The sequence below is a fragment of the Ursus americanus genome, chromosome 12, assembly GCF_024610735.1.
Source record: "Ursus americanus isolate L20-20 chromosome 12, mUrsAme1.1.p, whole genome shotgun sequence".
NCBI classification, from domain to species: Eukaryota; Metazoa; Chordata; class Mammalia; order Carnivora; family Ursidae; genus Ursus; species Ursus americanus.
The window spans coordinates 66,886,242-66,909,978 of record NC_142138.1 but is presented as its reverse complement, the minus strand read 5'-3'; the positions used below and the strand labels follow the sequence as shown (position 1 = coordinate 66,909,978).

General features: G+C 42.5%; 1 protein-coding gene across 1 annotated transcript in view; it reads right to left on the bottom strand.

Annotated features, from left to right (window-relative positions):
• PDE4DIP (phosphodiesterase 4D interacting protein) overlaps positions 1-23,737 on the bottom strand; it is a 166,874-nt gene that overhangs the window by 137,156 nt on the left and 5,981 nt on the right. The window contains exons 2-3 of the mRNA XM_087866222.1: positions 11,063-11,118; positions 8,009-8,160 (exon numbers count right to left, since the gene is read on the bottom strand). Of these exons, the coding sequence (XP_087722348.1) occupies positions 8,009-8,160; positions 11,063-11,118 (208 nt within the window). The remainder of the gene's footprint in view (positions 1-8,008; positions 8,161-11,062; positions 11,119-23,737) is intronic.

Sequence of the window (23,737 nt, the reverse complement as noted above, 5' to 3'; positions counted from 1 at the left end):
AGAGCTGGATTCTTGGATTCTTGGGGCTCAATCCCAGGACTCATGACCTAAATCGATGGCAGACACTTAACCAACTGAGCCACCCAGGCACCCTACAAAGGATTTTTAATGATCGAGATTCAAAGTTCAATTCAACTCAGTTAAAAGCAAATGGTTTAGAACTGATCATTTCTAAATGTTCTATATATTAATCCTTCTTAGATTATGGGGCCCTAACATGAAGGCTTGAGGAAGCCCTCAGTAGCCCTCACTATCAAAAATTCATGGGTTCCCATGTTTTATCAAGTTAAAGTTTTGTTATAATCCTTAGATAAAACAGAAAACACATAATTCACTCTGTATTTTGATACAGGAAAACATACTCATTAGGCTATCCTGAAGAACATGCATAACTTTTGCACACCATTTTAACAAGGAAAATGCCAATCAAAGTCAATCAACTTAGTTTTCCACTCATCAGCTTTCACTTTCACTTCCACACAAGGTTTCTGCCCAGTCTTGCAGAAGTTAACTATTGATGCTTGCCTCAGAGAACAGACTGCAAATGCTACAGAGACCTGGCTTTTTTTTTCTTTTGGGTTCCACAATAATCAAATCTTTCTTCTTAAACACTGTTTCTAAAATTTCAACATAATTCCTGAAGTTTGCAAGTCTTTTAACCGCTCCCCTAAAACTCAGAAGCATACTGAGACCCATCGTCCACGCAGCCTTTTCTTGATATAACTGACCTGATGACAAGAGAGCCAACAACAGAGTTACTACATCAGGCTGATAAATAAACCCTATCTGTGACAGCAGCATCATGTGGATAAAGGACAGGGATTCGGACGATGTTCCTGCTGTCTTCCCCCACCATAGATACACACCCACACCACCCCCGATCCTAGAATAACAAGGAGTCATGGTCACCATCACATTAGAGCACTGGGAACTATATAAAACCAAAACAAAACAAATAACAACTCCCCTGGACACCAAAAATAAATGGGTCGGCCAGAAATAGTGCTGTCACAGACACTGAAATGAGCTTCATGGCAGAAAGGACAGTTGAACTGCACTGATACTGGGAGATCCCAAGGACTCCTAGGCTCCAGATTTGCTTCTCCATCCATTTGGCCCCCCAACACCAGTGGGCCTTGGTGCTGTTTGTTCACAACTGGTTCAACCCAGACAGATTAGTTGCTAGGATTCAGGGGGCGACCTATCAATTTATGGCCTCAGTTATTTTTCTAGATTTTTAGAAGGTGATTTCAAAGGCACAATTAAGACTTTCTCTAGGCATAAGAGCTAAGAGTTCACATACCATGAATGATCATAGCTACAACAAGAAGTCTTCGACCATGAGGAGGGGTGGGTGGGGGGAGACACAGCCAACTTGAACCTCAATCGACACTCTAGTGCTCCAGCCATGACAAAAAGCCTGTTTCTGAACTCACTATGCTCTCTGCTGCCTCTGGGACTTTTCATGGATGGCAGCATTAGCCTGGTATGTCATTGCTTTTCACCTCCCCACTCTGCCCTGACTTAACTATCTCCAACTTGCCCTTGGGACTTGACTTAGACATTACATAGTAAAGGAAGCCTATCTGACCCAAGCCTGGGTGAGAGCCCCTCTCAAGTGCTTCCGTAGCATATTGGGGACCTCCTCTTATTAATGGAATTATCTGTTTGACTGTCTTGCCAGTTAGAGTCAGAATTTTTCAAGAACAGGAAGGATCTCCTTTTTTTTTTTCCAAAAATGAAAATCATTTTACTGGTTTTTGTTGCTGTTTTAATAATCATAGAAGTACTACGTGTGCTCACTCCAGTTGCTCCCTTTCTCAAAGGATGGCATCACCTAGAAGTTGCCCAAGCAAGAAAGTCTGGCCTCATTCATTCATCCAAAACGTAACAAAAAAGAAAGAGGCATGCCTACTCTGTACTAGGCACTACACTAATCACTGTATCCAGTAGCGGATGAGACAAACCTGGTCTCTGCTATCGTGGAGCTCAGATCCTAAAGAAAAGACAGACCTTGCACAAAGTACTCATATTGTTAAATGGAAAAGTGCAAGGTACTTGGAAGTTTGTAAGAGTGACAGCCTAGCTGAGATGGGCATGGAGAGATGCAGTGGTGGGAGGTCATCTTTGGGCTTCTTGTTCCTTACTGGCTCTGCATCCAGTCAACAGCTTAGCCCTGTCACTTCTGCTTCTGAAACCGCCTTCTCTCTTTCATCTGTCCATCTCTCCCACTCCTACACTGTCAGCACCACCAGCTGTTGCCCAGAATACTGCCACAGCCTCCTAACTGCCCTCTCTGCCTTAGACCTCCCTCCTCCAATCCACAGTCCGTGCAGAGACCAAAGGGAATTTTCTAAAAGGAAAATCTGATCATGTCACCTCCCTATTCACAAACTTTTGGCGGTTCCCCACTGAACTCTGTTAACATTTAAAAGCCTTTACACAATTTGCAAGGCCCTGCATGCTGACTTCTCTGTGTCTTTCTCCCATCTTGACACTTTTCTGCATTCCTTGACCCCATGCCCTAAAGCACATTAACTTAGTGAGGTTCTTTCTCAGCTAAATCAGGCACCTGGCTGGCTCAGTCGGTAGAGCATGTGTCTCTTGACCTTGGGGTTGTGAGTTTGAGCCCCACATTGGTATAGAGATTATTTTAAAATAAAATCTTTAAAAAACAAAAGAAAGGAAGCCCTGGTGGCTCAGTTGGTTAAGCGTCTGCCTTCAGCTCAGGTCATGATCTCAGGATCCTGGGCTCGAGCCCCATGTCAGGCTCCCTGCTCAGCAGGGAGTCTGCTTCTCCCTCTCCCTCTGCCTGCTGCTCCACCTGGTTGTGGTTTGTCAACTAACTAAATAAATCTTAAAAAAGAAACAGAGGGGCACCCTGGGTGGCTCAGTCAATTAAGCCTCTGACTCTTGATTTTGGCTCTGGTCTTGAGATGGAGTCCTGCATGGGGCTCCATGCCGGGGGTGGAGCCTGCTGAAGATTCTCCCTCTCCCTCTCCTCTGCTCCTCCCCCATCCAGTTCAAGGGCTTGGGTATGTGGGCACATGCAATCGTGGGAGTGCTCTCTCTCTCTTGCTTTCTCAAATAAATAAATAAAGAAAGAAAAAGAAAAAATATTCTGTGCCTATGACGGCTCAGAGTTTAGGATTGCCCCTGCCTTTCCTTGTTCATCTAACAACTTTTTGAATGTCTCAAGACGCCAGTGAAAACAAAACCAGTATGCTTGGGGCACTGGTTTGGGGAGCATAGACGTTGTTCTTTTCTTTTCTTTCTTTCTTTCTTTTTTTTTTAAATGAGGGTGCACTTCACCAGGGGCATTCCTTTCCCAAGGCCGTAAGGCCAGAGAACCACTGAAGAAGCTCTGGGAATGGCTGCACCTAAAGACCCAGTGACACCGCCCAGACTCACCTCATCTGCAATAGGAACCCCTGACTGTGATAACTCTATCTCCATAAAGGTGGAAAAACCCCTTCTAGGACTTATTTTCCCCGCTCCCTCCCCACAGACTTCAAGATCCAAGTGGAAAAATTTGCCAGCCTGGGTGGGGCTTCAACAGGCTGAATCACTGTGGCCGGGTTGAGACTGCCAGAGAAAGCTAGCTTCAGACTATCATTAGGCAAACACTGCAGCTGGTTGTGCTGGCATTTTCGTGTTAAAGACGACATTATTAGAAAACACGTAAACAGGAGAAGCCAGTGGAGGCGCCCTTTAGAACTTGCAGCCACAGACGCCTACCCCTCCACGGATTTTGTATAAGGATCTGCCATTTTGATTCTATCTATAAAACCAAACTGTAAACATTCCACCAATGGAAGCTCCCCTTCTCTGAATGGTCCTTTCATTTCCCAAGAATCTTGAGAATCACTGGAGTTTTCCTGACTGCCACTTTATACCAGTAGAGCTTTATACAAGCGATTCAAGGCTTGGTCTCCTCACAGGTCTAATGGATATAGTAATACCTATCTCATCAGTTAGGAAAATGAACTGAAAAGCAGCTGAAATAAAATATGGTAAGCGTCTAAAAATGTGCCTAGTAGATAATAAACACTGGATAAATATTATTTTTATTATTAGCTACTATTATGATCTTAATAAGTCCAGTCAAATATTAGAAAAGGTCTTTTACTCTACATTTATAATTTTATCATCCCAGTTTGGGTGAAAAATTATCTTCTTTTAAACTCATCATTAAAAACAAACATACTTTTTTTGACTGCTCAGTTTCCTATCCTAACCAATCAATTCATACACTAATATCCTCCTTAGAACCATTCAACTTACTGCGAATACACCCAGTGAATACTGAGTGGAGGCTGGGGGAAATACAAATTCAACAGAATTGGCTGGAGGAAAATAGGGCGTGGGAAATCCAAATCTGACAAGTTTCGTTTAGTTGATGAGCATTTTCTGAGCACTCACTACTTACTGGCATTACACCAAATTCTAGAAAAGCATAAACCAGAGGTGTTTTCTGCCCCTGAGGAGCTTATAGTCAGGGTCATATTTTGAGACTGGAGAATCAGGGAAGGCACCCCCCCCCCAAAAGGAAATGGTCCTTGAGGTGAAACTCGAAAGATGAGTAGGCTGGTAGGTAGGGAGTAGGAGAGAAAGGGTACTCTGGGCAGAGGGAACCCCCAGAACAAAAACTCAGAAGGATAAAACAGCTTCAACTTGCAAGCAGTTCAGAATTAATGGAGCTAAAAGCATGTGAGGGGCACCTGGGTGGCGCAGTCGTTAACATCTGCCTTCGGCTAAGGGCACGATCCCGGCGTTCTGGGATCGCGCCCCACATCAGGCTTCTCCGCTAGGAGCCTGCTTCTTCCTCTCCCACTCCCCCTGCTTGTGTTCCCTCTCTCGCTGCCTGTCTCTCTCTGTCGAATAAATAAATAAAATCTTTTAAAAAAAAAAAGCATGTGATGGAAAATACTGGGAAATAAATGAAATTTACAGTTTACTTAGAGAAGACAGTACCACACTCTGCTCAGCTAAATAGGAGCTAATGGCTCCAGTCCCATTGCCACCATTCTTTTACCAGGGGAGCTCCCCAGCCTACGAAGTACTCACTCTTTTAGGTCACAAAAATAAGTTTTTTAGGCCTACGTTAGGGGACATTGGGTAAGTTCCTTTGTTACTCTTTGTGCCTTTATCTCCTCCCTTGTAAATCGGGATGGTAGTTATGTTTCTTCACAGGGCTGGGGCGAGGATTACATGACATAGTCATGCACACACTTGGGAGCAGCCCCCGGCACACAGAAGGGGCCTGGCATATGCTAGCTTGTCTTATCCTCGTGCTGCTCTGGCCTCACTCATCCCAGATATGCTGGCGGGGGTGGGGGGGCAGGGACCCATGAGAAAGCACACGGTAAGGAGTCTGTATGTGGAAATCATTCTGACCCAATAGCCTGTCAGGGTTTATGATCATGGTACCTAAAGTCTATGACACTAAAAAAGTCAAAATTTCTATGAGCCCTGGCAACCACCTTTCTGACAAAATAGTGTATGGTCTCCTTACACCAGTTAGAATGGCAAAAATTGACAAGGCAGGAAACAACGAATGTTGGAGAGAATGTGGAGAAAGGCGATCCCTCTTACACTGTTGGTGGGAATGCAAGTTGGTACAGCCACTTTGGAAAACAGTGTGGAGGTCCCTTAAAAAGTTAAAAATTGATCCAGCAATTGCACTACTGGGTATTTACCCCAAAGATACAGATGTAGTGAAGAGAGGGGCCATATGCACCCAATGTTCATAGCAGCATTGTCCACAATAGCTAAATCATGGAAGAAGCCGAGATGCCCTTCAACAGGTGACTGGATTAAGAAGATGTGGTCCATATATACAATGGAATATTACTCAGCCATAAAAAAGAATGATTTCTTAACATTTGCTGCAACATGGACGGCACTGGAGGAGATAATGCTAAGCAAAATAAGTCAAGCAGAGAAAGACAATTATCATATGATTTCTCTCAGTTATGGAACATAAGAACTAGCAGGAAGATTGGTAGGAGAAGGAAGGGAAGAATGAAGGGAGGGTAATCACAAGGGGGAATGAACCATGAGAGACTATGGACCCTGAGAAACAAACTGAGGGCTTCAGAGGGGAGGGGGTTGGGGGATTGGGAAGCCTGGTGATGGGTATTAAGGAGGGCACGTATTGCATGGTGCACTGGGTGTTATACGCATGGAACTTTACATGAAAAACTAAGGATATACTGTATGGTGACTAATACAGCATAATAAAAAATTATTTAAAAAAAAGTGTGTGGTCTCCTCGTTGTTATTTATTATTACTTGACACACAGGGGGAGAGATGGGAAATATCCCTTACTGGTCTTTTCTCTGTGTCCCTTCTTGGCTGCTGTCTGTAGTTCCCAGCCCTGAGAAGTGAGCAGCAATCCCAGATCTTAGTCCAGGCTGCGGGGAGGAAAGACCTGGAAGGCCACACCTGAGAAGTCAGCTGACCTCTGCCTGGTGCCCAACTCAGCCCGTTCATTTCTCTCTGCCCCCTGCATCTGGCCACTCATTCTATCAGCGGAGGTGACTCCCTCACTTCTCTGTTACAAATCACCTCTCAACTAAAAGGAACACGCCTGCAGACTGTCTTTCAGAGAGCACCCCACACCGCAGTGAGGAGCACTGCAGCTCCGCCCACCCATTCTGCACGGCAGCAGATGCAAAAGGTGAAAAAAAAGAGGAGGGGTTGTTAGCACCCCTCTTCCCACCACCAGCACCACACAGCTGTTCGGAGGTTTCGTTCTCAAAACCACTTAATACTCCAGCAAGCTCTCTGTCTTAGAAAAAAAGAAAAGAAGAAAAAAACCACACACAACAGTATCCATGACAACTCTGAGTTAAAAAAAAAAAAAACACCCCAACACTAAGAGTAAGCTGTTCAATTCTTAGCCACAGTTTATAAGAAGCATGTTCTTGGTCCGCAGGAATATCTGGTAGGACATACATTAGGTCCTCGTGAAGCATTTCTATTCACAAACTGAGGGAAGACGGGGTAAACCCATGTCAACACTGCTTTATTCACCCTATTTTTGAACGTGGAATTTCATTATTTTATGTCAAAAGCTATTAATCCAAGAATGAAAGAAAGTCACATACCTGAGGGCATATTTACACAGTACCCATGTGTGGCCTGATCCGTGGGCAACCCCCAGGGGGCACCAAAGAGCTATTTCTTTTTTTAGCACCGGATGTAAGAAATCCTGTGTGCTCTTTCCAGGCCATATAAATCCCAGTAGACGGGTTCTATTGTACAGACTTCCTGGGATCAGTCCAGGGCACAGGGAGGTGGGGACTTGTATTACATTATCAGTAATTTGGCTCTTGGTCAAATATAAGGATAAACATATCAAGACACAGAGTACTTCAAGAGCTCATCAGAAGTTTCAAGCAACAGTGCCAGATTCTGAGAAGCAAATGGTTGTGGCTGAGGCCACCTTATACTGCAGACAGTATCCACATATCTAAAGTGGTCCAAGCCACCCACTGACAACATAATGCCTAGGTCTCCTGGGCTCACTATGGTCCAGTTACAGATTCTCAGGGTGCCATTTAAACTTCCTAATTTGGATGCCTGGGTGGCTTAGTCGGTTAAGTGTCCAACTCTTGATTTCAGCTCAGGTCATGATCTCAGGGTCATGAGAGCAAGCCCTGCGTTGGGCTCTATGCGGGCCACGGAGCCTGCTTAAGATTTTCTCTCTCCCTCTGCACCCCCCCCCCACTCTCTCTCTCAAAAACAACAAAACTTCCTAATTTATTTGAGAAGAAAACCAGTGGTAAAAATGGAAAGACAGAATCATTGGTACAGGCAATTGTCCATGAACCAGAGTGCTCAGCACATACGTTTATTGGGACAAAAACTCTTAAAAGAGACCTCATTATGGTAAGAATGCCCACAATCCAAACTAAGCCATGAGTCATATTTTTATGAGACATCACTACCCCTTGGGGCTCCTTCTAATCAGGGTAACAATTATTCATCCACATGATTTACCTTCTCGAAGTCTCGAAGAGCCTGGGTCTGCACCTGAGGGGGGTTTTCAAATGCTCTCAAGGAAGGCGTCTGTCCAAAGAGGGTCTTTTCACCACTTCTCCAGATCTGTGATTGCACTGGAGGGCCTCTGTCTTTAGTGTCACTAAGAAAAGCTGCCAGCAAAACAGAAGAACATAAACGTTTCATGTAACAGGAGCACTGTGATCGTTCTATCTGGCACAATCCAGCAGAATTTGGTTCCCACAAAATACAAACCAACTCTGGGCCACATGGAAACAGTTCACATAAAGTAGCCTGTGGTTGATCATATTAATAATGATCTCCACTGGGGTGGCTCAGATGGTTAAGCATCTGCCTTTGGCTCAGGTCATGATCCCAGGGTCCTAGGATCAAGCCCCACATCAGGCTCTCTGCTCAGCAGGGAGCCTGCTTCTCCCTCTCCCTCTGCCTGCTGCTCCCCCTGCTTGTGTGTTCACACTCTCTCTGTCTAATAAAGAAATTCTTTTTTTTTAAAAATAATGGTCCCCAGTGAAATGCACCGATTTATGTCTGTGCCCTTTGTGATTCGATGCTCCTGTTATTCCATCAAGAAGTGGAGTCTCTTTCTCTAGCTTTTGGAGACATCAGATTGAGGTGGGCTTAGGGCTGTAGATTCAGGTAGAAGATGTAGAAAAATACATCTTTTCTTGGTTGACAGAAGGAATCAATGACCCTTTATTACTGTGCTTTTTTTTTTTAAGTCAGGACGAATGACAGCCATTGCAATCCACTGAGCTCCATAGACAGCATCAGTACAAGTAAGAGCAAAAGGGGCTATGGGTCACTCTGTGCCTCACTGAGGAAAAATTAACTAGACATACACGTATGAACAAAGGAGCCAAGAGGCAAAATGTCATCATATGCTTTTCTATCCTTTCCTTTTTTTTTTTTCTTTTTCTTTCCTTCCTTCCTTGTACATTCTGGTCTCCTTTGTTAAGAATTAATTGACCATATACGCAGGGGCACCAAAAGCAAAGGCACTAAGAGCAAAAATAAACAAGTGGGGCTACATCAAACTAAAAAGCTTCTGCTCACAAAGGAAACCATTAAGAATGAAAAGGCAGGCCATGGGATGGAAGCAAACATCCCTCCCTCCCTCCTTCCTTTTCTTTCTGCAAACTTGCCAGAATGAGCACAAGAAGTCTCCAGATACTACAATCAACTCAGACTTTTTTCTCTGCTAAGAAAAGAAAGAAAAAGAGGAAGACAAAAAAGATCAGGAAGATGATAGTAAGGAGAAAAATGCAGAAGATAAAATATGATGAAGAAGAAAATAATCATGAGAAATAAGATGATTCCAGTGTAGCTTTTTTTTTTGTCTAAAAGTATTTAATTCCCCATTACACCACTGATTTTAAAGAAAAAAAAACCACTGAAACATAAGCCATATGATTTGTTTTTAAACTGCACACTGTACAGTGTCTTCATTTGTGTAAAATTAACACTGTATCAGTGTGTCTTTCCATAGCCCTGTCCTTCATGATATTTTCAAAAGCCACAAACCTTGCTTGGCAGAAGATAGGGGTTTAAATTAGAAACTTAAAGCAGGTTTTATTGGTGCACGGCACAAATCAGTTATGGATAGAGGTGGTATTTTTTCCATATTCAGTTGTCTTTGATTCAGTTTGTACAAATAATTGTTGTTCTGTTAATTGTACACCACTCTGTGATTGCAAATTAATAATAATTATAGTAATGTTGCACCTGTTTTGTTGATATTCTGATTATTTCTAAGGAAATGCAAATGCTTTACCAAAGAGAAATTGGAAAGAATTATTTCTCGCACATTTAGGTGAAATTAATCAGGCTATTGAATGGAAGGCAACTGGTGATTAGATGAACTAGAACAATATGTTATAGATTACTGGGATGTGATAGAGGAGGAGAGTCTTTGAAGCGTGGATATGAATCCTGATCACTTGCAAATCGTGGGAAATTAGGCAAATCTCTCTTGCTTTTTTTTTTTTAAGATTTTATTTATTTATTTGAAAGACATACAGACAGAGAGCAGGAGTAAGGAGGAGAGGAAGAAAGAAGCAGGCAGAGGTTTAACAGACTGAGCCACCCAGGCGCCCCAAGGCAAATATCTTAATTTGGCTGAGACCCATTGCCTCGGTAAAAATGGGAATAACAATACTTACCTCACAGAGCTTCTATATGAATTAAAGGAAACAGAAAATGAAAGTACGCAACTTTATATCTTGCCTAGAGTAGGTATCATCCCTACCCTTCCATTTTTGCCCTAGCCCTTTGATTTTTACCTCAAAATAGAAGATCTCGATGTTCAAAGTAAGTATGGTAGACCCTTGGAATTTGTAGACTTAACAACTACAATTACAAATGCTAATTTTCAGTGACTCTGAAATCCTTAACACATTCAAATTAAAACCTTTTTCCATGTTGTGCATATGAACCATCTGTGCTTCAAGGCTGGTATGAAAAAGGCAAATCACTTAGCAAAATAAGTAGAACCCGTAAGTGACTAAAAGTTTTTGTGAAAAATGCTCCCCAAACGAGAACTATCTTCACTTGGTTTCCTAATTCAGTAGCTCCCTGGCTAGTGTTAGTTCAGGAATGATATATTATTATGAATACACTAATAATAATACTGATATTTACTGGGCGCTTATTTCTGGATGAACTCTGTACTAAGGGCTCCTCTCACGTAATCTCACTTATGAGGCTGACACTATTATTGTACCCATTTTAACGATATATGAGTAGAGATTCCGTTTTAGTGGCAAAATCTATTTTAATCCTTTCACAAGCGGCTTTAACTTTGCAATTACAGAATCGTCAAAAGCAAGAAGAGTTCATATAAGTATTTCAATTGTGATTTACTGCACTGTGCTGGAAAGGTGGGGAATTATATGTTACAGTGGTATGTGCAAGTCTGGAAATTCACAGAATGTCTGAGAATATTGCCAAAATGACTTTAAAGGGGCCACAATTTAAGGGACTTATGATCAGCAAGCAATCAAGAATTTGTCAAGGTAAGGCCCACAGCCTCCTTACCTGCTGCATGACTTGTTCTAGGTACCATCTCCCCTTCATCCTCTGCAAAATAATCTCTGTGGAAAGAAACATACTGTTAATTAACGAGATACCACCCCACATGGTCCCCCATCCCTGGGGCAGCGAGACACCTATGTTTTGTTTTCTTTTATTTCTCCACAAGTATTCATTAAGCTCCTACTATGTACCAAGGCCAGTGTTAAGTGTTGGAGATACAAAGACAAACACCACAGGAAGGGTTCCCATCCTCAGTAAGTACATCTAAAGATAGCCATTGAACAAACAATTCCATCATGGGGGAACAGCAAAGACCCCGCGTCAGGGAGTTAGTTGATCTGTTAGAAGAACAGAGAAAACCAGCATTGTCACCCGACCAGGGAGGACTTCATGGGATGGGGTAAGGAGATTGGGTTTTATGTGAAGGGCAGTGAGAAACTACTGAAGAATTTTAAATGAGGGAATGAATGGTAAATGACCAGATTTAGATTTTAAAAAGATTCTGGCTGCTGAGTGAGACAGCTTAGAGGGAATACAAGTGGATGGGAAAAGCAAGAAGTTGTGATGGTTTTAACTACGAGAAAAGACAGTGGAGATGGAGATAAGCAAAAAAAAAAGACCTCAAGATATGTGTAGGAAGTAGAACTGACTCAGAAAACTTGGAAACCAGATTAAGTCTATTAATGGTAATGTTAAAAATACCACGGTTCGGTAGCAAGAGGTATATTTGTCCAGCACAGTGAAAGTCACCATCCCTAGCACAGAAGGGAAAGATTTTTTCAAAACGTATTCAACAAATACTTGTCAAGCACCTAGTATGTTTTTAGGCCCTGTTTTAAGCACCATGAATACAGCAGTGAATAAAACAGACAGAAAGGCCTGCACTCGTGGCACTTATGCAAAGGGGAAGCAAATAAGTAAACTGTAAGAGTAACTGGGGACAAGTACTATAATGAATTGAAGCAGGGAATGGAGAGAGGGAGTGCTGGAGGTAGGGGGAGGAAGAAGGGATTGCAACTCTCAGTTGGCAACATTTCTCTGAAAAGCAATAGGGTAGTCGTGGGGGTATTTGGGGAAAGAGTCTTCCAAGCAGAGAACACCAACTACAAAGGCTCACAGGAGGGAGTATGCTTCAGTGTTTGGGAGTAGAAAGGAGGCCAGTATGGCTGGGCAGAGTGAGCACATGGTGAGGAAGTAGTAGGAGGTAAGGTCAAGGAAGCAATGAGAAGGCTGTGCAGGGGTCAGATCGTACCAGGCCTTTCAGGCCGTTGAGAAGCATTTAGCCACTGGAGTCTTGTGAGTCAAAAAGAGGGCTCAACTGAGCAATGAATGTTTTAAAAGGACTGGCTACTGTTTTGACAACAGACTGTCTGGGTGGGGAAGGCAGAAACAGAGAGCTGATTGCAATAATCCTACAGAGAGATGCTTTCAACATTTAGTTTATTCCTTAAACTCTTGGGTACACCCAGTTAGTCATTCCAAAAAAAATTCTGTAGACAGAGACTTAGAGGGCTTCTCTTTTTAAAAGCCAGAACACATTCACAGGGAGGCGGAAGAGAGACTGACATTTGTTTAGAAATTGTTGTTCTTCCTTCTGGGCCTCAGGGCTGGATGCTGGCATGAATCTTCACTTTGTTAAGTTCCAGATGGACATCAAAGGACCAGACAAGGCCCATCGGACTACACACACCACCTGGTGGCTTTTTATTATTCAGAAGCAGATCACCAGCTTGTGGTTCTTCCAGGTCATCTGCCTCTCTCCCTTCTCTACTTTCCATTAAAACATTCCCTGAGAGTAGAACAATTAAAGAGATGAAGGTACCACTTACGAATCCCCCTCTGTTGAGCTAAAGCAGGGGAAGGATGTGGAAGCCACAACCAGAGCAATGTGTTGGAAGATTTGTGGGGAGAAGACCGACACTGAGCAGCTGCTATTTGGCCATTGGATGGATTCCTTTATACTCGGCCTGCAGACTCAGGTAGACAACTGTGCCTCTGCCAGCAGCAACACGGTCACTCCTTAGGCCAAATTCAGCCCAGTCAACATGTTTTTATTTGGTCAGCACAAGGTTGACCCACTTCTAATTTCTCTTAGAAACTGAACGGGTCTAGCAACACTGGGGCTGCCTTTCCACCTAGGGGGATAACCTCTCGCCTTCAACTGAACAAACACATGATCTCCAGTTTGTCACAGTCCTTATCCTCCCTATCTTTGTAGTCCCAGCTCACACACTCACTTACAATACACGCCTGGCTCCACGTCAATCTCTGAGGCTGTTACCCTGGTGTAGATCAAGGGCAGACAGAATTTCATTTCTGCTTTTTTTTTTTAAAGATTTTATTTATTTATTCGACAGAGAGAGACAACCAGCGAGAGAGGGAACATAGGCAGGGGGAGTGGGAGAGGAAGAAGCAGGCTCATAGCGGAGGAGCCTGATGTGGGGCTCGATGCCATAACGCCGGGATCACGCCCTGAGCCGAAGGCAGACGCCTAACCGCTGTGCCACCCAGGCGCCCCTCATTTCTGCTTTAATGCACAGTCTTGAGAATGGATAAGGAATATGTGGTGTACATACACCATAGAATATTATGCAGCCATAAAAGGATGAGATGGTGCCATCTGAGACAAGAGGGATGGACCTAGAGGGTATTCTGTTAAGTGAAATAAGAAAGACAAATATCATATGATTTCACTCATATTGCAATCTAAACAACAACAACAACAACAACAACCCAAATGAATAAGAGAAACAAAATGCAGAATCAGACCTGTAAAGACAGAGAACAAACTGATGGTTGCCAGAGGGGAGGGGGAGGGGCCGGGCAAAATGGGTGAAAAGGAATGGCTGACACAGGCCTCCAGTTACAGAATGAGTAAGTCACGGGGAGAAAAGGTACAGCACAGGGAATACAGTCAATGATATTATAATAGCGATGTACGGTGACAGACAGTAGCTACACTTGTGATGAACACAGCATAATACCTAAACTTGTGGAATCACTGTTGTATACCTGAAACTAATGGAACATTGCGTGTCAACCATACTCAAATGAAAGAAAAAAAGCCACAGTCCTGAGTAACCTAATTGCTTCAGCGTGCAATTCACTAATCTATGATGATAAACTATTAAAACTGGTTCATATATCACTTTAGCTCTTGGGCTTCAATTTTACCTCTTGGGCTTCAGTTTCCTCCAATATTTGTAAAAGAAGTCCACAGATTTTTCTAAGGTCCCTCCCAGTAATTATGCAATTCTACTCCAATAGCCACTTTACCATAAAACCCATTTTAAGATCTTCCAAGGATCTGGGGAACTTTCCAGACATGATCTCATTCAATCCTCTTTGGTCTGAAGATCCCACATTATAGATCAGGAGCGGGTTACAACCACACGGTGCACACAGGCCCCATGAGACGCTTCACCTTCTCCAGCCCACCCACACCCACTCTGACTGAGCTAGCTAGCTGCCCACGGAGAATCAATAAGGGGAAGGACAGAGGGGTCACTTCGGATGGGTATGGAGTTAATGGACATACTTACAGTCTCAGGAGATTTTTAAAAATCACTTTAACTCTATTAACGGCTCAAGTTCCCTCTCTTATTGCCCAAGAGTGGGCTCATCACCTGCTCCAAAAGGTTGGGAAGGAATCTGATGCTCCCCAGGGAGGGGCTCATAGTGAAGAAACATAAGGTCTATGTCCAGGGGATTGCAATTTGTGACAACATCTGATCAACCAAAGTGCAAAGAGACCTGAGGTATACTAGAGACAGACTCCAAGCTAGGCCCTACACACACACACACACACACACACACACACGCACAAGGCTCTGTGAAGTGGTAAAATAGGTTGCTAAATTCTTCCCTATTACCCAAGTCCAGAAAACGCTCGTATGACCTTGTCCTAGTTTCTGAAACTGAAGTGTTTGTAGATTTATTTTTTAACGTCAGTCCATGAATGACTCATGCTCAGTTAGCATATGGTTCACCGGGGCAGTCACCACTCTCCCACATAGATGTACATATATAATCTTTCTCCCAAGATACTTTTACCTTAAATGGTGCTTTTCCTGTATAAATGAACTATACCTCAATGAGCTTATCCTTTTCCTCTCGGCTTCATCAGTCTGTCAAGACTGATACCACTTCCACTAAAGTTACACTTACTAAATTTTGCCAAGCCACTCTCTGGCTTAATTTGAAGAACCAAGCATTTTCCAAGTACAATCCACCCACAAGCTGTTCGCCCGCTTATTGCTGCATGGTATCTTGCCCACGCTTTCTTGATTTGCTGATAAGTAGCTAAGAAGATATTGGACTCAAACAACACCATCAACATTCAATATCCCATATTACTAGCTTTTCCTACAGTTTTCCAGGGTGATTAGGTTGAGACTAATCAGAAAATAACTGACTCTTCCAAAGCCATCTGCTGCACTCTGATATTCTGCTGCTGTCAAACTGCGCTCTGATGATTTTTTCCAGTAATTTCCTAACTATAGTAGTTTCAATTATGTCAGGAATATCCAAGCACTCAATTTTGCTTTGCTCGAAAATGGCCACACTGACATAGCTCTTTTCCAAAATGCAAGCAGCTCAGTGGTGCCACTTGTCTATTCTTTGCTAACATTGTGGGGACAGGGTAGAAATGTGGGTCCTCCTTCCTTACCAAAGGGCAACACTACGATGGAGTTTGCAGAGAGATAGTTTCTATAGGGCAGCCATTGGCCTTCCTTTGCAAACTGCACATTTGGTGTTATTGCCTTGTATTTTGGTCTGTTTAATTTGTGGACTGAGAAGAGCAACAGATCATGTTATTGGACCGTATTATTCACAAGCAATGGCAAGAGGGCAACCACACAACTTTACATTACAAAGCAGGTCATGCAACAAGTCTTTGAACAGTATGAGATGGTGGTATCCCAGTACCAAAGTCATCCCCAAACTATTTCTTTTATTATTTTTTTAAAGATTTTATTCATCTGAAAGAGAGAGAGAGAGCACAACCAAGGGGAGCAGCAGGCAGAGAGAGAGGGAGAGGAAGAAGCAGGCTCCCCACTGGGCAGGGAGCCCAATGTGGGGCTCAATTCCAGGACCCTGAGATTATGACTTGAGCTAAAGACAGACGCTTAACTGACTGAGCCACCCAGGGGCCCCACATGCCCAAACTATTTCTAAGGAGCTGATGTCCGCCCAGTCCCCAGTACTTTCTTCTCCTTGCTCTCACCTATTAAAGTTTTTAACCGAGCGGTATTTCTTCCCATAATGAGTGTCTAAACTCCCAAACGGACGGTGATTTTCAGGTCCTCTCCCCAGGGCAATCACACCCACTTAGGTTGTTGGAGCACCACATAGTCTGGGCCCCCTCCTCCATCACTTACCACCACTCTTGCTTAAGATCTCTAAGCCTGTGGACGAAGGCCATCACTTGGAGGCATTTTCTATCTTTCAGACTATTTTCTGTATAGTTTTTTTGGTCATAAACAAAAACTCAGAAGGGGGGAAGACAATCTGCTATAGCAGTACTTAGAGCAAAAAACTGGGCCATGATTGACGTTTTTAGTTTTTTTCCATTCCTTTTCATAAACATTTATTGAGAAGTGGCTTATATGGCAAGCCCTGGAAACATAAAGATGAAAAAGAAATATACTCCGTCATCAAGGTGCTCAGAGTCTACTGGGGAAGGCAGATAGCATTCAATAAGATAATTACAAGAATAATGAGATTTAAAACAGCGATTTCAAGAGAGAATCTAAAGATTTTATTTATTTATTTGACAGAGAGAGAGACAGCCAGCAAGAGAGGGAACACAAGCAGGGGGAGTGGGAGAGGAAGAAGCAGGCTCATAGCAGAACGCCGGGATCACGCCCTGAGCCGAAGGCAGACGCTTAACCGCTGTGCCACCCAGGTGCCCCTCAAGAGATAATCTAATTCAAGTGCTTTTACAGCTCAAAAAAATAAATAAATAAAACAGAGATTTCAGAACATAAATGAAATAGCAATTAATTTTGTCCCCCTGAGTAAGCATAAACAGCCCCCAGGACCCTCCCCTGCCACCCTCTCATTCCCCCGCCCCAGCAATATTTTTACTTTTCCCTCTCCTCAAACCTTCCTTCTCCAAGCTCTTACCCTCAGGTAGGAGTATTAAGGGAAGTCAAGGGTTGAAACTAGTTCTTCATTTGCATTTCCCTCCTCAAACACTTTAGCTTTATCTAACTACTTAGAACCCCCAAAGATGATTTAAAATGTCAAGGAAGGAAGGATCAGGACTAAGATTTGTACTATAGTAAAAATGCCTACAGATGTGGACTAGAAGAGAACCTGCACAAGAGGTAAGGCTGGAGGTTTAGGATGGTAGGAAATACACGTGAATATCTACCTTTTTTCTTTTCTTACTATTTTATACTAAAAGGTCAATTCTTTTTTTTTTCCCCCTTAACTTTTTTTCCACACCTCCTAGCATGGAGCCCAACTCAGGGCTTAAACTTGTGACCCCAACATCAAGACCTGAGCTGAGATCAAGAGTTGGACACTTAACCGACTGAGCCACCCAAGTGCCCATAAAAGGTTAATTCTTATTTTTCAAAGAAGAGAATGCATTTTGATCCAGTTTACAATGCCCTTCTAATGAAGCCCTCAATAAAAGATAAACAATGTAAGAAATTAGGCTCAGTGTGACCTCCTCAAACAGTGGGGATTATGTGGTGTGACAGGAAGATTGTTGAAGTTTGCTGTTACCTGGGGTCCTCCTCAGCACTAGACACTGAACCAAACACACATTCCATTCTAATTCCTATATTCTTTTTTTTTTTTAAGATTTTATTTATTTATTTGAGAGAGATAGCGAGAGAAAGCACGAGCAGAGGTGGGTAGGAGAGGGAGAAGCAGACTCCCCACTGAGCAGGAAGCCTGACACGGGGCTCAATCCCAGGACCCCAGGATGATGACCTGAGCTGAAGGCAGAGGCTTAACCGACTGGGCCACCCAGGCGCCCCTAATTCCTGTAACTAAATTCTGGCTCAAATGAAAGAAATTTTTCTGATGTTCAGAGATCGATTTTTTATATTTTTTATTTGTATCCACATTCAACACTTGCAAATAGAAAAGGGTTGGAAGGAGAAGAACTGTGGCCTACTTTCTCTAACGTGTGAAGTTCTGGCTCTGAGAACTTCTAAATGGTAGGGTTTCACAAGTAGCGCCAGCTTAGGAACAGAGACGTCCACAGGTGACCGTCTCTGGACTGCCTGTGCCTGACTTCACAGTCAACATGCTCTCTTCCAGTGGAATTCTCCTCAGCACTAATCTTGCATTAAATGTCCATCATTACTGTGGACAACCACCACCATCCGCCACCAATGCCGTCACCACAATTCATTAAATGCCTGATGCTTCCCAGGCAGCATCTCATTCAGTCCTCACAAAATCCTGTCCAGTAGGTCCTGTATCACAGATGAGGAAACAAGGGGCCTAGAAGGATGAAGTGACTTGCCCAACATCATACAGCTAGTTGGTGTCAATCCTGAACTTGAAAATGGCACTTGACTCCAAACCTTTACTCTTTCCAATATGTCTTACTTCTACTCACACTTCTACCGGAAGCTTCCTCTGTACCTGGCTTGACTGCAGGGAAGTGACCCCTGAGAATCTGAGGGGAGGGGAAGGGTGGACAGTGATGCCATGTCAAGATTGGATTTAGCCTCAAATCCAGACACAAATTTGTTTTTTGAGATGCCAACTCATCCCTGCTGGACACAGCTCACACGAGTATTTTGAATACTCATGTAACAGATGCCATGTGACAAATGAATTAAAATCTTAAAAGGGAAGTGGCTAGTATGACTTTTTTTTATAGGTCCTATCCTGAAAAGTGAGTCATCCATCATTTTATACTTCCCTACCTCTACCCAAATCTCTCTAAATGTTCATACATTCCCTGAACCTCTTCTGTGCTAACCCTTGCCACCGTCCCTAACAGACAAAGGGAAGAGACTAAAAGGCAGAGAAGTACTGGGATAGACACAGTCAAAATGGGACAGGCCAATAGTGAACAAGCCCTGAGACTTCTCCTCAGATCTTTATTTCTCTTGCCAAGAGAGACATTGAGTGTATCAACTACATTCCAAATGTTGCCAAATCCCACCCCCATTCAGCACCAGACTGCAAAAACATATCTGAATGCAAATAGGGTAGAAGTCACAGATGCAGAGCACAAATACAGGGAGTTATCATTTTTTCTCATCTCAAGACCTATCATTACAACCTCTGTAAGCTCGGATGCTTAATTGACAAGGCCCCCTCAGAAGAGGGAGTGCATCACTCGTGAGGCTCCGTCTGCATGCCGACTAAGTGTGGGCTGACTTGGCACTGACACAGCAACACCCACTTTTCTCCAGTACAGCCTGCAATTACACCCTTCACTCAACAGACTCTATTCACTGCGAGTGACCACAGCCAAATGGAACTCTGGGAGACAGTTTTCCGAAGTGCTGATAAGTCCTCGACAGCTACAGGGAGCTACAAGCATCATTGTGTGTCTGTGACAACTGATCCACGTTTTGTGACCTTTCTCACCCTTGTACTAAGTCTGTGGTCTAAAAGAAATGAATATTATATTTCTTGCTCCTACCCGTCAAGGTTCAGAGAAACAAACCACTTAATGCCATAAAAAGGTAAAGGAAGTTCAAGTAATTCTTTTTCTCACTTTGCCCCATGAGGTTATTGGACACCAAAATATCTAATGAATTCTCTTCCCTATGCCCTGAATCAGCTAAGAGACTGATACCACTCTTTCAAAAGAGACGTGAAAAATAATCTGCTTCAAATTCAGTCACACCACCGGATGGTATATGGTCTCTCCAACCACTTCTCAAACTTAGCTTCTGCTTTTGACTTTTGGTCCTGGCAGTGCATTCTGTAGTCCTCAGTCTTCATTAACAACCACTATTCACAAGGCACTGCGGTATGCCAAGGCAGTTGGCACAGTCCATTTTGGAGCCCTAGACCAAGCATCAAGAGATAAGAGATTTTTTTCCTGTTTTTACCGACCTTTTTGTTCACATAATCTTTTACTGTTTCCTTTCATTATTGGATCTATTTTTAATGATTTAAAAAGAATGACATGCTCCTTCTAGAAAATTCTGGAAAGGAGAAAAACGTATCCAGAAAAGTAAGAAAAAATGCTACCACTTAAAGGCAACATCCACAAAGATTTTTAATGGATTTACTTTCAGTTGTTCTTCAGTTCATATGCCTGTGAGAATTCTACAAAATAGAAATAACACTACATGTGCAACTTTGTATCTTGATTTTATTTATATTATTGAAATCAAAGGTTTTGAGGAATGCATTTTTAGGGGAACAGTCAGGGGAGGAGAGTGGAGGAGGCACATAAGAGGAGGAGGAGGAGAACTTCTTAACATTATAGATCTGCTCGAAATAAAAAGAATGTATCTAGAGTCTTCTTTTTCCATATGGTTCTATAATGTACTAAAAAAAGCTTACAAGGGGAACTCTTGTACACTGTTGGTGGGAATATAAATTGGTGTAGCCACTATGGAAGAGAATATGGAGGTTCCTTACAAAATTAAAAATAAAGCTACTGGGGCACCTGGGTGACTCTTGATCTCACCTCAGGTCTTAATATCAGGGTCGTGAGTTCAGGCCCCACATGGAGCTCTACTTTTTTAAAGCTCTACTTTAAAAAAATAAAAAAAATCGGGCTACCATATGATCCAGGATTCCCACTTCTGGGTAGTGATCTGGAGATAATTTGAAGCGATATATGCACCGCTGTGTTTATTGCAGCATTATTTACAATAGCCAAGATACGGAAGCAAATTAAGTATTCATCAACAGATGAGTGAATTAAAGAAGATGTGGCATATATATATACAATAGATATCACTCAACTATAAGAAAGAACCGAATCTTGCCATTTATGACAACATGGGTGCACCTAGAGGGTATTATGCTAAGGGAAATAAGTCAGACAAGGAAAGACAAATATTATTTGATTTCATTTACAGGTGAAATCCAAAAAACAAAACACACACACAAAACAGAAACAGACTTATCTATGCAGAAAATAAACTGTTGGTTACCAGAGGTAGTGAAGGGTTGAAGGTATGGGTGAAACAGATGAAGAGATTTAGGAAGTACAAAATTCCAGTAATAAAATAAATAAGTCATGGGGATGTAAAGTAGAGCATAAGAAATAGAGTCAATAATACAGTAATAATTCTGCATGGTGACAGATGGTAACTACACTTACCATGGGGATCATTTCATAATGTATAAAAATACTGAGTCACTATGATGTACACCTGAAACTAACATGATATTGTATGCCAATTTCGCTTCAACCAAAGAAAATAAATTAAAAAAAATAAAACAAAGATTATGGACTCTTAGAGGATAATAAAACTGACCGAGGGATACCAAGGTTTGGGGGTTGTTAAGGAAGTAAGAGACTGAAGCAGGGCTGACAGAGATTGAAAGGGTTGCCCCTGAGGTCCAGGCTCAGTAGGGAGAGGGACAAAGAGCAGGTGGCCTGGAAGATAGAGGAACAGGAGTAAGTGATAAGGTGAACTGAATATTCAGAAAGAATGAGAAGATGGGGGTGGGGGAGCATGACCTTGTGGTCAGGCAACATAAACTCAGAGTTAAGGATCCTAAGAGTGGAGAATTTGGAGTGAGGATGAGCTGCAAAGCTGGCTTGCTGATGGTGTCTGGAAGTGGACTGGAAGAAAGGTCTAAGTGTGAGGTCCAGGCAGAATAGTAACAGACACTCATGCCCAGTGACCCCTCTGGAACATCAGCCACTTGCAGGCAGGGTTATATCATCCACCACCAGATAGCTAGCATTTAAAAAGTCTAGATCATAACAGGAATTTGATGCATATAACGTAAGCAACAAACGAATGCAATGTGAATATCGAGTGTCATCAAGCTTTGGTAACCTGCTGTGTCCACTCCATAATAGGGAGACACCTATCAAACAGATGTTCATATCAGCCTTCGGGGGAATGTTCTCTAGTAGGTTCTAAATGGAGGATCATCTAAGTGCTAAAACCATGTTAGATGCTGAAGATTTAGAGACAAACAGCAAAAGTCCTCTCTTCATAAGCTTAGAGAATGGAAAACACCACATAAACCAACTGAGTAGCCGCAAGCAGTGGCAGAGTAGACAGCATGCTCTGACTACAGAAAACACCTAGAATTAGGCTCCAAAAATAATTCCAAAGGAGACAATGCTGAAACTAATCTTTGAAGGGTAAAGCTATCCTAGCAAGGGCAAGGCTAGGTGTGTAGGTGGGAACAGCTGGTATAGGCAAGCCCACATAATAATTTTAGCTCAGGAAGAGTAAAATGACACTCTACAACCAGCTCCTTAGGTGGTCTGGCCATAACGCTGTTCCCATGGTGCCAGTAACCTGGAAATCTCTAAGTAATACACAGAAGAAGCACTGTCAGACCAACTCAGTTCCAAACTTTCTATGTTGTCACTCGATACACATAAATGTAAATTTCTTTCTGCTGTAAAACACATATTGACTCGGTTTTAAGGCAGCATGTAAAGGATGTTGCCCATAATCCCATCACCAAATACAGCATCTATTTTCTTTTTTCCTTTCCTTGAAATAGATATCCTAATATGTATGCATAATTTTTTAAAATTGTTTTAATGATTTGATATTCTTTGAGCAGGGGAGAGGCACAGGGAGAGGGAGACAGAATATTTTTCTTAAAGATTTATTTATCTTTAAGATAAATAAATTTTATCTTTAAAATCTCAGGACCCCGAGGGGCGCCTGGGTGGCGCAGTCATTAAGTGTCTGCCTTAGGCTCAGGGCATGATCCCGGTGTGATGGGATCGAGCCCCACATCAGGCTCCTCCACTATGAGCCTGCTTCTTCCTCTCCCACTCCCCCTGCTTGTGTTCCCTCTCTCACTGGCTGTCTCTATCTCTGTCAAATAAATAAATAAAATCTTTAAAAAAAAAAATCTCAGGACCCTGAGATCATGACCTGAGCTGACATCAAGGGTCGGATGGCTTAACTGACTGAGCCACCCAAGCACCCTGCATCCATAATTTTGATGTAACTTACAACCACTTTTACTTTCTTATATTAAAATTTTCTGTTTATTACCATTTCAGAAACACTTCAAGATGGTAAAGATACTAACAGCAACGTGAAGCATTTTACTCTAGAGAGGAGTAGAAGTTGGGGATGCTGCTACTGATTCAGCTCGGATACATCACTTGATGTCAGTGTGCCTCCACTTCCCCTTCTGCAGTCTAGGGACTCAGGTCTTGAAAAAGATGGTTAAACTGAACCAAAATATCCTCTATATTTCTACGAGTTATGAGTCTAAATGCTAGGCAACTTGCAACATATATTCAACAACTACAAACGTCTGATAGAGTTATTCTACTTCTGAACATCTAGGTTCAAAAATAATCCTATGGAAGAAGATGCTTTATGTACCTAGATGTTTATCAAGTATTATTTATAATAGTTAAAAACTGACACCCTGAAGACCTCAGTATAAGGGAATGATGGAGTAAAGTATTATATTTCCACATATTCTACATCATGAATAACAATGTTCCACATTATGACACGGAAAATAAATACATTCTTCCCCTGTGTAAAAGGCTAGAAATTATTCAATTTT